Source organism: Puma concolor, chromosome B2 (assembly GCF_028749965.1).
Source record: "Puma concolor isolate L17-30 chromosome B2, mPumCon1.1.hap2, whole genome shotgun sequence".
Classification (NCBI taxonomy): domain Eukaryota; kingdom Metazoa; phylum Chordata; class Mammalia; order Carnivora; family Felidae; genus Puma; species Puma concolor.
This window is the reverse complement of record NC_141671.1, coordinates 46,303,778-46,318,838: the sequence shown is the minus strand read 5'-3', so window position 1 is coordinate 46,318,838 and position 15,061 is coordinate 46,303,778. Positions and strand designations below refer to the sequence as shown.

General features: G+C 43.2%; 1 protein-coding gene across 2 annotated transcripts in view; it reads right to left on the bottom strand.

Annotated features, from left to right (window-relative positions):
• Positions 1-867: 867 nt before the first annotated feature.
• Positions 868-15,061, bottom strand: part of LOC112862776 (putative adhesion G protein-coupled receptor F2P) — a 41,931-nt gene continuing 27,737 nt past the window's right edge. For both annotated transcript variants that reach the window (XM_086707029.1, XM_086707030.1), the window contains 4 exons: positions 10,513-10,554; positions 7,568-7,627; positions 5,065-5,141; positions 868-3,615 (listed from right to left, as the gene is read on the bottom strand). In XM_086707029.1, coding sequence (XP_086563155.1) covers positions 5,094-5,141; positions 7,568-7,627; positions 10,513-10,554 — 150 coding nt within the window. In that variant the 3' untranslated portion in view covers positions 868-3,615; positions 5,065-5,093. The remainder of the gene's footprint in view (positions 3,616-5,064; positions 5,142-7,567; positions 7,628-10,512; positions 10,555-15,061) is intronic.

Here is a 15,061-nt window from a genome sequence, read left to right as displayed (position 1 = left end):
AGAGATTTTTGTTTGCCTTATTTATTTTTTAAATGTTTATTTACTTTTGAGAGAGAGAAAGACACAGAGTGCGAGTGGGGGAGGGTCAGAGAGAGAGGGAGACACAGAATCCAAAGAATCCAAAGGCACAGAGTCTGATGTGGGGCTCGAACTCACAAACGGTGAGATCAGACCTGAGCCAAAGTCGGACGCTTAACCAACTGAGCCACCCAGGCACCCCTGTTTTACTTTTTTTTTTTTTTTAATTTTTTTTAATGTTTATTTATTTTTGAGACAGAGAGAGACAGAGCATGAACAGGGGAGGGGCAGAAAGAGAGGGAGACACAGAATCGGAAACAGTCTCCAGGCTCTGAGCAGTCAGCACAGAGCCCGCCACGGGGCTCGAACTCATGGACCGTGAGATCATGACCTGAGCCAAAGTCGGACGCTTAACCGACCAAGACACCCAGGCGCCCCTGTTTTACTTTTTAAATAACCGGCCAACAGTTGTTACTGAGCCTCGGGCCACGGCCACGGGAAATTCAGACACAGAAGGTAGTCTCCACTTGAAGGAAACGTCACATGGTTTGACTTCCGACAGGATAGACAATTTGGCTTTTCTTCACCACCAAAACCCACACATCCCAATTCTAGTGCCTTCTATTTACATACCCTCTCAGCCAGAAAATCTAATGCGAACCTGCTTTTAAATATTATGGGGGAAATGTTGACAGTAAGGAGAAATAAGGGAAAGACAGTTTGGTTACATCTTTTTGCCATAGTGAAGATTAAGGAGGCCATGAAATAGGTGAAAATAGGTCATTTCTACCGAGGTTGCTAATTAAGCACCGGGTCATTGGGAATCAGAAAAGCCAGTATCATCAAACCTTTGGTTGTGCAATCAAAGGCCTTTATTGAACACGTTCTGTGTGTAAGACGCTTTGCTCTGCACTTTGGGCGTGCAGAAGGGAGTAACATAGTGAGTAAATAAAGTGAGTAATGCCCTCCCCCCAGGTTTACAGAATGATCTGAGAGAGAAAATATATGTACACCGAAAGGCTAAAAGTAAACAAACAATAAAACAATAAATACTAAATCTAAAGTGCATGGCACAGATTATAAATATAGGAAATCAGGTGAGGACAACCAGCACTTCTGGCTGGACTCTTCAGGGAAGAGTTCACAGAGAAGGCAAAAAGTAAAGCAGAGCTCAGACATGGTGCACCCTCAATAGAACCCCATGATGTATACTCTTTCTCAGTCAGGGGACTCTGTGTTACAACCACCACGGTAACACTGAATGAAAGAATAGTCTAATGGTAAGCTCGGCAGATTTTGCTGGCTGATACCCTCGATGTTGAACAGACCGAATCAAATGCTTCATTCTTTTATTGAGAAGTCAGTGAGCTAACTTCCATGAGACTGTCACTTTCCAGACTCATGCAAAGGGCCACAGTTGTGTGTTTGCTTGGGTTTGTGTGTGTTGTGTGTGTCCGTGAATTCACAGGTACTCTAATAAAATTAAACAGCTGACACTGTAATGGCCAAGTACTATTCTAAGTATTTTATCTACACTTATTCATTTAGTCTGTACAACACCCCTATGAGGTAGACTCTACTGTGTTCAATTTATGAATGAGAGAATCAAAATCTGAGGAATTTAAATAACTTTCCCAAGGATCACCAGGTATCGAGTATCTAACAATGAATCTGCCTTAGACACTCTTAGCACCAATCTGTCCTTGAGCCACCTGACCAAGCCCCTTCCTCCATGAGGTGTGAGTAGGACATTGAAAATGTCTCCACTCAGGGTCTTCCAAAGTCAACCTAAACATGCGGTTCACTGACACCTTTCAGGAGGGGGCAGACCAGGTTGTGTGCTATAGGAGCGGAGGCACACGTTTTTTCAAGGGAGTTCCAAAAACTCCTGGAGTTTCTCTGTTAGCATCCATGGGCGCTTTCCTGGTTAAAAAGAATCCCAAGACAGAATATCTTCATTACGGCCGTCCCATCCTAGGAAGTGAGCACCTTGGAGCAGAATGTGCTCTCATACTAGATGTGACCGTCAAGTGCTTAACACAGAATACTGACGAAAGACCAATCTCTCTCTCTTGCTAGTGTTCAGAGTTCCCGTCTGCAAGATGAGGCCATTGGACTCCACCTTTTCTAAAGTTTATCCAGATTTCTAATTCTATAACTATCTAGTTTCATGAGCTTCTGTCCTCGCTTCAATACCTTGGCTCTGGGTAAGTCACGTTTCTTGGTACTGAGATCTTTGCGTTACGAAAACCAGGACTATGCCTGCCCCGCTCCCTTCCCTTGGAGAGACTCTACAGAAATACCAGGAAATGCCAAATTAAAATTCCTTTCTGTCTTCATTTGAGAAAAATGCGATTATTGTCACAAGATAAGCCATGCCACTGGAAAGATGACTTATTCTCCAGGTTGGTGTATTTTTCTCCCTTTGGATTGACTTCTTTATTGTATTTTTTGTTTTTTTCAAGCTTCCTTACTTAGAGAAAGTTTTTTACAGTAAAAAAAGAAAGACGGAGAGAGACCCCTACTCATTCACAAGTGAGTCTCATTTTCCCATTTGTAATATAACATCATTAACACTGGCTTTGTGGTAGGATAATTAGGGGCTACTCGCTGTTTCCTTTTCCTTTATCCACTCATGTTGGCCTCATGCATCAGCCTGGGTGCTTGCTTTATAAAGGAGCTTTCTTCTTCCCTCTGAAGGGGCTTCTATCTATTGTACTTCTCTCTTTGTTTGAATGTCAAATTTGATTACATACAACATTAAGAAGATGAGCAGCTCTCTACTTGAAATACGATGGTTCCTCTTCCTCATCACTGGTTTCAGAAAACCATATTGTTGGTGAGGGTTAATCTTACATCATCAGAGTTGACAGCGTCCCTCGGTGGCTCCATGTCTTCAGGTGACATGAGTCCAGAGCTGGGAGCCTGCAGACTTGGGTTTCTAGCTCTGGCTTGAGCCTTGATTAGCTGTGGTCCATCACTCCAGGCTCCAGGCTCCTTAACTTACAATGAGCATCTTTCTGGTTCAAAAGCTCTATGTTTTTCACTTGTCTCATGGCCAAGTTGCCTCTAAGCCCAAGCCAGTCTAACCGTGTAATCAATTTAAATTTGGACAGGTGAACTGTGCTGGCAGTTGGATTCCTTCCGTACAAAGAACCAGCCATGACCTACTTAGAGTCAGCCCAACTGTTGGTGGCTATTCATGAGGGCCCCTCCCTTGGCAACGCACAGAATCCAGCCAGGTGACATCCTAGGCCACCTTTGCCAAGATGAACCAGACTCTCTTCCTGAGGATAAACATGACCCAACAGCATGGAGCTGGAGGCTCCACAAGACCAAGGCTCTGCTGCGGCCCACTGTGTCTTTCTGTCCCATTGTGGACGCCCGGCATGGCGTATATATACATTGATAGTTGGTGGGGAGAAATGTTCAGCATCACAGAGCAGCTTGGACAGAGGGGTCTTCCACCCTCCCCATACTTCACATCTTCCTCCATCAGCACCACAGCATGGGAGGCTTCCTTCATACTCCCCAGAGGCAAGAAGACAGGAGTAAGCACATTTTTCCTGGGGCTCTGCCATTCCCGGGATGTACGACCTTGTCAAGAACAGAAAACCACAACTTTAATGAACAGTTGGCAAGACCCAAAAGCCTCACAGCAACTACACTACGGGCTCACTCTTTCTGGAACAATAAGCCCCTTTGGGTAGAGCCTCCTTGGCAAACGGAGAGTCTCTTTCTCTTAAGTCACTCTGGAATCCAGGGAACAGGCTGGTTTTCCAAGGCCTACAAATGCTGAGTTACAAACCTTGTCTTTCTGTAAGCAGGACCGATTCCTTTCCTCTTGGAAAAGACCCCTTTCTTTGTACAAGGCCCTGGGCTGCCACCGAAGGTCTCAGCCACAGAGGCTCATGGGAGCTAGGAGGTATTGGGATGGGGGGAGGGGAGGGTCTCTGTCTATGTATCTGAATGCCTCTCTCTGCATCTGTCCTCATTTCTGTCGCTGTCACTCAATGTGTGTCTCTGAGTGAGCCTCAGTCTCTGTGTATGTTTCTGTTTCTTTCTGTGTTTTCTGGGTCTCTCTCTGTAACCGCTGGCTTCTCTCTGTATCTCTCTGACTCACCACAAATGTGGGCATCTTGTTGTGGGTGTCTCCATCTCTCTGTCTGATCTTCTCTCTCTAGATCTATAGAGACCTGGACACAGAGGATTGGAAGACTTGCCTGCACATGTCCACATGTCTGGGTGGCTCTCTTACGACCCAGAGTCACCACACCCCTCGGTGTCTCTGTACTTGTTTCCCCTGTGACTCCCGTCTCTCTGTTTCTACATCTCTGTCTCTCAGACATTACCTCAAAAGTGAATTAACTTCTGCATTATCCCTGAAGCCTCTCACAGGTGGTGTTTACAATAATTCCTTGATCTTTCAACACTAGGGAACGAGAGGGGCCACAGCAGGATGTGTGGGGATATTATTAATATCATGTCCTGGGGATGGGGAATTAGAGAGAGAAGAGAGGCAGCAGTCATGTAGAGCTGTGCAAATGCCCCCCTTTAAATACACTCAGGCTAACTTACAACCATTCTCAGACACGCCTCACTGTTTTATAGCGACAACAAAAATTTCAGGAATGCAAGAATTAGAAGTGTGAATGCAACTCCAACCATAGCTAGAGGAGAATAGATTGTATAAGAAGAATCCTTTCAATCAAGAAAAAAGACATTCATGGTCACCTCGGTGGCTCAGTCAGTTAAGTGTCTGACTTCAGCTCAGGTCATGATCCAGAGGTTCATGAGTTCGAGTCCCACATCGGGCTCTGTGCTGACAGCTCAGAGCCTGGAGCCTGCTTCGGATTCTGTGTCTCCCTCTCTCTCTGCCCCTTCCCCCTGTTCGCACTCTCTCTCTCTCCTTCTCTCTCTCTCTCTCAAAAGTAAATAAACTTTAAAAAAACAAAATTTCAAAAAAAGAAACATTAAAAAAAGAAAAAGAAAAAACATTCTTAATTACAATGTCATGAATTTGGGAACCCCTTCCTTTGCACTCACCTCCCAAGTTAGGAGTATAGCCGGCTGTGTTAGCTTGGCCCTTTGGTGGGGTGACCAGAGAAATCAGTAGAAAGATTCTGTTGATGACAGAGGCATAATTGCATTTATCATTATTAGTCTGTTTTCAATTATCACAACTAGTCAAAGCACATAGAGAACTGTGACCCACAGCAATTTATTTCATCCCTTCACTCTAACCCCCTCCTTCTTTGTATTAGCACCGCGTACAACACAGGAACAGGCCCGTGTGAGAGATCCCCCAGCTCCCACCTGGCCTGGCTCCCGGTCCTGAGGGGTCTCTAGTTTGGGAGGGAGATGGGGAGAAGGCAGCTGAGTGGCGTGGAGAGACAGAGCAACACTAGAATGCCTCCTAGCCCTCAAATAGCTTTTCTCAGCAGGCCTGCTGGAATCTTCCATGATACAGTCATCCTTTTATAATGTACCTGAGTCTAAAAGATCCTCGTGTTTTAGGTAAATGTTGCTTAAGATGCATCAGCTCTCTGGTGAAATGATTACCGCATGAGCGTGGACTAACTCACCACACCGGATATCAAAAGAACACATTTCTTATCCTGAGTTTGGGGAGCTGGGACTGATGCCCCGCAGGCAGGTGTGACAGGGGAAAGAGTTCAGCCTGGCCTGTAGGAGATTGCTACACGGGGAGCAGAGGTCTGCAAAGCAGGAGAGAAGACAGACAATAAGCCCTACTTCCTCTGAGGAGGGCTGATAAAACCGACTTGGAACAGCCTACAGCTAGCGGGAAGGGGAAGGATTTTAAGACATTAGGATAAATTTACCAAGTTCCTAGACCAGTGGTTCATAGCCTTGGCAGCTCTTCGGAATCACTGGGAAACTTTAAAACAAACCAAAAAAAGTGACAGGCCCTACTCCCTGCTTTAAATTTTCTTGGACGTATGTGGTATTTTTTAAAAGTTCTCTAGATGTTTCTAAGGTGCAGCCAGCATTGAAAACCACTGACTCAAACAACCAACAAACTGGTAATAAAGTTCTGGGTATAATCCTGACTTGTATTTAAGTACAGACACAAAGAGAAGTGGGCCAGATGATCGGAGAGCAATTCACCCCTGTGGTGGTTGAATGGATCAGTACTAGAAATGCATAAGGAAAGGAACAGTGACAGACTGGAAGCGACTGGAAGAGCCAAGCCTCTCCTGAGAGCAGGGGACAGACCCAGTGAGGTGGTAGGGGGATACTTATGCCAGGCAGACTGATCAGGGAGGCAAATATGTACAATGCTAGGTAGGGTCTCAGCATCGGCTACGTTAGAACCACCCGGGGAGCTTGTAAAACTCCCAGACACATCGCAGACCGATCCAATTAGAATCTTCAGGCGTGAGACTCAAGCAACATTTTTTGAAGCTTCCTAATTGATTCTGATCTTCGGGTCATGTTGAGAACCACTGCTTTGGGTAACTATTGACGTTCATTCTCAATAAAACTTAGCTTTTGAAAATTTCAGCTGGAAAAGATATAGAGAGGTCAACAATCTGCCAGGTTTGGAGACCAAGGACCAAGTTTAGGTAAGAGTAACAGGAAAGGAGACAGGAAAATAGAGGGAAGAGAAAGGAGGGAAGATAAAAGAGGGCCTAAAGAGGAGAGAATAGAAAGGCAAAGGACATATGGGGGGCCAATGCTGCTACTCAGGGCCATGGGTACCAGGTCTACAGTGATGGGGCACCCCTCTCCATGCACATCTCCTGCAACCCAGTCCACGCAGGGCGGTATAGATCCCATCCGATGTTGGCATGGGAAACTCTAGATTGCCTCTTCTCTTGTGACTCGGTATGTTCCCTGGGCCAACACGGATCCCCTCGTGCTGCCATTTAAACATTTTTTAGTTCTTCCCTCACTCAGAAGAGCTGAGGGAGCGAACCTTTGCATAACAATACGTGATGTCTACACTGTAGGAAGTGAACATCAAGGAGAGGGCTTGTGGGCTACTAAACTGTAGAGCCTTCTCCACAACACCGCTGAGCAGCCCCGAACCTTCTCTTACAATTCCGGTAACCATGGCAGTCACCCTTCTTGAAAATCAAGCTATGAGGAAGTTCTTTGTGGAGGGTCAGAATTTGTTTCCCTGGACTTTCACACTGTGGATGTGGTTCAACCAATTGGAGTCATGGAGAACGAACAGCCTATCACGGGAAGCTGAGATTTTCCCTTCTCTCATTTCCCTGCCTCATCACAGGCTTGCTCTCCCGCTGCATGGTTCGCGGTTTGTCCCTCCAGGCCCCCTCCCGACCCCCTGCCTGGCCACTCTCCTCTAAATGCATTTAAGTCTGCTTTCCTTTCTTTGGATGTGGTCCCATCACTCCGGAAAGAATCTGAACAGCTCAAAGAGGTGCTCCCTTGGCACTTCTGAAAAACCCATACCACAGAGCGTTAAGGTGCTTGGTTTATTAACAGTCCATACGCCAGAAATGCGAACACTGTTGTCATCTTGTCAAACGTCTAAATGCAATAATGCACATGAAGGCTTTACCTCTGAGATTCTGGAGATCCATTTTGCAGAAGTTACTCGACCCTTTAAAGCTTCTCTTATCTGGATAGAGAACAAAAGGGGTTAATAATTTAAAAAATTACGAGAGGCCATCACACGTGCCGGGGCCTGGCGAACACTCTGGCAAGGGAGGGTGTTACCAGCTGGGTCCTGTCGGTGGATCATGGAGGGATCAGGAACTTGGAGGAGTGGTTCGGGAAAAGGTGGAGAGAGGGGGAAGCACAAGGAAGATGAGGCTGGCACAGGACACTCATACTCAGGGGCCTTCAACATGAACCCAGTGACTAAGAAACACATTTTGCCACTGGTTAGAGCAACCTTTGACTTAGCACTGGGAGTTTTTTTTGCAGCTCTTGAATAGTTGAACATTTCCCATAGCTGCCAGTTATGTAAACCCTGCTTTCTAGAGGTCAATCCAAAGCTAAAAAAAAAAAAAAAAAAGAATCTTATGCAACACGGCAAAAGCCCGTGGAAAGGAGAATAATAAATAACAATTCTATTTTGTTTTTTAAATATATATTAAATAGATTTAACGTACATATAAATATGAAAGGTAAATCTATTTAATATATACTCAATACTATATAATATATGATGATATATTCTTTATTAATACTAATGTAATATATAATATAAATTAATAGAATATTAATATAGCATATTAGTGTTAAATATATTTTGTTTCTTTAATTGTATTTTATTGTATATTTATATTTTGTCTTGAAAAAGCACTTTAAAGTCCTTTTCACACCTGCCATCTCATTTTATCCAAAAAACAGTCCTGTCAAATAGGTACTATTATTTCCATTTTATAACCGAGGATATTAAGTTCAGGAGATGAAGGGACACCCAAAGTCAGTTGACTGCTGAGAAGAGCCAAAAAGTCAGTTGACTGCTGAGAAGAGCCAAGACTTGAGTTCATGTCTCCTGACTCCAGACCAACCTGTCATTTTCCCTCAATCTCTCTGGCTGAATGCAGGCAGTGTCTTCTTGTTTTTACTCTATCTTCCCTTCTGCTCTACAAAATGCTACTCATCTTCCAAGGCCTTATAGTTCTGTCTTGACAGTTAATGGATGCCAAAGTCCTCCAGCTCAGAGTGACTTCACCCTTCGCAGAAAACGTGATATTCTTTGCCACACACAGGCTCCGGAGAGGAAGAAGCACCCCCCGGGGTTTGGGGGCTGTGCCCTCAAGGGTCCATGGGGATATGAGAAGACATACTGGAGGTTCTCTTTACAATTCTTTCTTTTTATGTTTCACAGTGTGCAAAATACATACTTTGTAAATTAATAATAAACACATCTGGGGACACATGCTCACTGTTTTTTACTGATGTAAAAATTTGACTACTGGTGTATACAGCTTTGTATCAATTAATCATGTATGGTCCTGTGACATCTTTGAGCCTTTACCTATTATAATTTTAAATATAAGAGGTTTTGATCTTGATAGAAAGTTGTAGGTCTTAGAGTTCTTTGCACATCTCATAACACCTGGTAAATCAGTAAGAAAAAATGTTGCTGCTGATGCTTTGACAACAATACTAGTTGTGGTATTATGGTTAATAATAAAAAAAAAACCACAATCATACGGTATGCAACTGTGTACCACCTTAAATGCTTTGTGTGTTTTTTCACTTGCAAAATCACATTGGTTCTCTACCTCATCTAGCAGAAGAGGCAGGAAAATCATCATTATCTCTACATTCTGTTTAGGGGATCTGGGTTCCTGAGAGTGAAGGACTTCCCAGTGTCTCAGAGATAGTACATAGAAAGACTGAAACACTAATACTCTGCCACCTCTAAATAATTTTTGTTAGGTTGATATGGTATCCTCATAACAAAATGAAAGGATCGGTGTGAATTGCCTCTTTCACAAACCCCAGACATTAACTTAATAATAAAATAGCATAGATAAAAAATTAATTCATTAAACACCCCTGCAGGGAAAGTGTTTGCATCTACATTTGAGAGGGTGGCTTGCTTTTCTCACTCCAGGAGGCAGGGGGTGAAAGAGGGTGATCTTAGAAGGCTGGGTAACCATTTGATATTTTATTCATGTTTAGTTTTTATGTGTTTTCACCACTCACCACCTATACACACTCATCCGTATTTGGGAAATTCCCTTCTCTGGGTCCACCTCTATAAAGTAGAACTCACTGTCCCAACTTCCCTTGCAGCTAAGATGCAGCCATGTGACCTGGACTCAGCCAATCAGACATGTCAGTGCAAAGAAGCAGGTGCCAGGGGGCCCCAACAGGCAGAGTGAAGGTGACCTCCAAGACAACAGTAGCAGCAATTCTAGCTTACCATCTGCTACCTGACCTTGGCCTGGCAAGCTGTGCTATCTGGGCCCAGGAAAATGAGGAGGAACATTGGTTCCATGCTATGGATGGGGAACTGTGCCTGGGATGTAGCCTCCAAGGCTCTAAGCCAGAGGGACGTCCCCAAAGATGCTATTGTAGGATTTCATGAGTCCTCTTTCTGCTTCAACTTGTTAGAGTGGGTTTCTGTAGAGATCATGGGCAAGTTTAACCACTCTGAGTCTCAGTTTCCTCATCCATAAAATGGAATATAAGAATACCCAAGATTGTTTTAAGGATTAGAGGTAATGCACATAAAATGCTCAGCTCTGTAAGAGTTTGTAAGATAGATATTACTTCCATCATAAAAAAGAGTGATGCCCTGTTTGAGTGTGTGCACAAATGACTGAAGTCAAAGATGCTCAGTAAGGGGTCTTTCCAAGTGAGGATTCCAGGGCCAAATACAGTTAATGCAAGAGGAGGAGGAGAAGGAGGAAGAAAATGGGGCGGGGTGGGGGGGAAGAAGAAGAAGAAGAAGAAGAAGAAGAAGAAGAAGAAGAAGAAGAAGAAGAAAAAGGAGGAGGAGGAGGAGGGGGAGGAGGGGGGGAGGAGGATTTACAATACCTTTGGATCCAAGATTGTTCCAAACACCAAGATGAAGAAGCCCTGAGAAAGACAGAAGAGGAAAGAAAAGCCATTTACAATAATAATAATAATAATAATAATAATAATAATAATAATAATAAATATTGGTATTTATCAGTCCTTTTCTAGTTAAAAAACAAACGAAATAAAAACAATTTATTAAATCTTTGACTCTGTTAAGGCCACATGACCTGGGTTCATACACTCAATGAATATTCATTGAGCCTCTTCCACGTGCCAGCCACTGTTCTCGACACTTGGGATACGTCACTAAACCCAATAGACCAAGGTCTGTGATTCATACAAGAAGATTATGGGGATTTCTTTTTAAGTAGGGCAAACTAAAAGCATTTAGCATTGACCAGGAGCTCGCCAGAACGTATATCTCACTAGAACACAGTCTGAGCAAGACTCAGAGGAGATGTTAGGCCATGGACAGCAGTTTTGCAGTCCTTGGACAAACTATAATGAAAGAAACTTCCATACAAACAAAGCAAAGCAGCTATGCTCAGCTTCTGTTAACACTCTCAACTTCCTTCCCCCATCCACAACCAAAGAAAATTATAAAACTTGGAAAGAAAAATCAAGTACAGGGGTGTCTGGGTGGCTCAGTCAAGCGTCCCATTCTTGATTTCAGCTCAGGTCATGATCTCACGGTTCGTGAGTTCAAACCCTGCATCAGGCTCTGTGCTGACAGTGCAGAGCCTGCTTGGGATTCTTTCTCTCCCTCTTTCTCTGCCCCTCCCCTGCTTTCTCTCTCTCTCTCTCAAAATAAATAAGTAAACCAAAAAAAATTAAGGAAAAGTCAAATACATGGGCCCTAAGACATAAAACAGATTGAGCTTCTAAGAACATAACAGGTGCTCAGAAACAGGTGTTCCAAATATGACATAGAGGGAATTATAGCTCTCATATCCCTTACCATCCATTCAAAAAGAGACCCCATTAAAGTCAAAAGGAGGCTGTTCCTCTATCATTACAGTCCATTTGAATTGGCACAGAACCCCCCTGGAAGAAGGAAGAAAAAGTATTCATCCCATTTTTCAGACAAGTAGAAAGAAACTCAGAGATTCAACTTTCAAAATGTAACAGATAGCAACATTCATTAGATAGTTTCTCCTGAAGGCGTGGTTACTTGAGTCCTGGCCCACCTGAGAGGAGAGGTGAGATAATGACTTTGATTAGCAAGGCATCCCTCTGTTAAGCTGCTTTGATCTCATAATCGAATGTGAACCCTTAGCTAAGCAGATGCCTATGAGGACACATGGGTTTAATACAAGTGGTGCCATAAAGATGTTGCAACTCAGTAGCAGCATATCAAACCCACTGCTACCTCTATTTGTAAAAGCTTAGCTGACAGGTGGAGGATTTCACAGGGACCAGTGCTGACCACGAAGCTCATCCAATCCCCAAACATACTAAATCCACCTCTCCATTCAGCCAGTCCAGCAAGCTCTCCAAAGCTTGGAGACCTTCTATCAGATTGCTTTTCTGTGTGACACTCTTAGCCTATAAGGTAACTACTGAAATCTGTCGTGTCTACCAAGAAAATGTCATCGCTAGCATGGTCATATAGGTGACAAAGCATCATTCGTATAAAGATGCCTGGAACAAATACAACCAGGTCTGGTTTGGGTACCGGGAATACATTTTAAATCAGAATCTCCATGAATTTTGCCCAGGAGTTAAATTTTTAAAATATCTAGGAACTGTACGTTTAGCCCATTTCTTCCAAAACACGCATTCCTTTGGCTAAAGGACTAAGAGGAATTTCTCTCCTTGTTAGATTTTCAATTTCTTGAGGCTAAACCAATTATATTCATATCTGCAACATTTAGCATAATGCTTGACACACAATAAGTACTCAGTAAATGTGTGTTTCTATTTGTGTGTGTGCATCTATATCTGTGTTTGTGTGTGTTTAACTGCTTTATTATGCAATCTGAATTTGTACACTCATAAATATGTAACAGGAACATATTCCAGTAGGATCACTTTTTATTGGTCCCACCTTGGGAAAAGTTACACGAAATATCATTCAGAAAATTTGGATAGATTATTAGTCAAAGGTTTAGTATCTGATTGATAAAATACACTGGTAGTAGCTTCTTTGCATTTCTTTTAGTAGATAAAGCTTAATTTGAGCAGATAAATGTCAAGGTGTTCTCCCATGTTTTAAGATACATGCTTTACTGCTATGGAAGGAATGTTCATATCCTCTCCGCCAAAATTTATATGTTAAATCCTAATGCCCAAAGTGGAGGCATGCATTTGGAAGGTAATTAGATCACAAGGGTGGGGCCCTCATGAAAGGGATTAGTGCGCTTACAAAAGAGACCCCAGAAAGTTCCCTTGCCCCTTCTGCTATGTGATGTTCTAGCAAGAAGATGGTATCGATCTATGAGGCAGGAAGCAAGCTCTCTCCAAACACCACATTTGTATGTGCCTTGATCTTGGACTTCCCAGCCTCCAGAACTGTGAGAAATAAATTTCTGTTGTTTGTAAGCCACCCAATCTACGGTATTTTTGTTACAGCGGCTCAAATGAACTGAGACATTTATTTTCTCTAGCCACAACAGCTATGAGGGGGTCCCCACAGCTTACCCAACCTACAGTTACTGCTATGGAAGGCATACGAAAGGAACTGTATTTACAGTTGTATTCAGTAAATACAAGAGAGGATACCAACCAGAAGTTGTGGATTACAAGTGAGCAGTCATATCAGCAATTGACTACATAATAATTATGATTATGGGGATGATTGAGCTTTAAAACCAATGGAGGTGCTCACATGGGGCTAGGACCAGGAAAGCTTCAGAAGAGTCTTTCTCCTACATCTTCTGGACCTCCCAGCGTGTTTAGGAGTCTCTGTCCCCTCTCTGCTCTATCAGCCCAGCTGCCCCTCATCTTGGCTCTTCCTAGGACTCTGCTTATCCTGCTTCCTTCTGCTCACTTCATTGTGTCTCCCACCTCAACAGATCTGTGGCTCTCTTTTCTCTCCTCCAACACTGGGCATCCTCAGGATGCCCTGGTCCACGGGTCTGGTAAATAGCAATAACCAGCTCTCCTAATTTGAAGCACTTACCAGTCTCCATTTAAATACTCCCACCCTGGCTGATTTAAGTCTAGCAACATGACATCACTGAAGATGGAGTTAGAAAGGGATGGACACATCATGATACAGGGTTTTCACCGCACAGATACAGTAGATGCAAATACCCTCACAAGCATAGTAAAATGCAAACAAATAATTAGGAAGTAATGCACTTGGAGGATGTAGGACCTTAAACAGAGCCGTTGTTTTATTTAATTAAAAGTTTATATATTTAATTTTTAATGATGTCCCTTTGCAAAATTCCTAAAAATAGAAGTCATTTCTCTTGAGCCAGGACAAACCAGCTCCAGCACACCGGTGCCTAATGCCTACCAGTCCTCGTGCCCAGGGTCTACCCTTCACCCACACCCTGCCCTCAGCTTCTCACCTCCATCAGTACTGGCATTTGGATGAGCTCCATCCCCCTTGCCAGGAGTCAAGACAGAAACTGAGTTGAAATTACAAGTTGATCCTGTCATGACAGGTAAAGGAACTCATGGCACCAAAATACAAGTGCTCTGAGCCTAGTCCCAACAAAAATCACAGTAAAGATCTGCGTCCCCAACACTGGGTGACAAGGAAAAGGAAATGTTGAGGAGTAGGTACATCAACTCCTTAAGGGTTCCTGACAAATAGCCATGGGATATACTGAACAGAAATTTAAGAACACTAGGTTGTTCTCCCAGCCCTATCCATGACTAGCCACATGAACATGGATAAGAGCTATACAAAAATTATAGGATACCATTCATACTTTCTATAGAAATGCATAAAAACAGAGATCCCAAAGACAAGGAACCATTATTATCATTATTATTAGCTTTGTTCTCCAAGGCATCAAAATGCTTATTATAAAATGAAATCACTGGGGGCCCCTGGGTGGCTCAGTCGGTTAAGTGTCCAACTTAGGCTCAGATCATGATCTCACAGTTCGTGGGTTCAAGCCCTGTGTCAGGCTCTGTGCTGACAGCTCAGAGCCTGGACCCTGCTTCAGATTCTGTGTCTCCCTCTCTCTCTCTACCCCTCCCCCACTCGCACTCTGTGTCTCCCTCTCTCTCTGTTTCTCTTAAAAATAAACGTTAAAAAAAATTTTTAGGGGCACCTGGGTGGCTCAGTCAGTTGAGCGTCTCACTTCAGCTCAGGTCATAATCTCACAGCTCATGAGTTCAAGCCCTGCATCAGGCCCTGTGCTGACAGCTCAGAGCCTGGACCCTGCTTCAGATTCTGTGTCTCCTTCTCTCTCTGCCCCTAACCCACTCGCATTCTGTCTCTGTCTCTCTCAAAAATAAATAAACATTAAAAAAATTTTTTTAAATAAAAATAAAAAAATTTTAATGAAATTGTTTATACACAAATCTTAAAAGAGAAAAAGGAGAAAATATTTGACCCAAAATCTCTATTATCCATTAGGTAAAACATTTATTTCCGAATAAG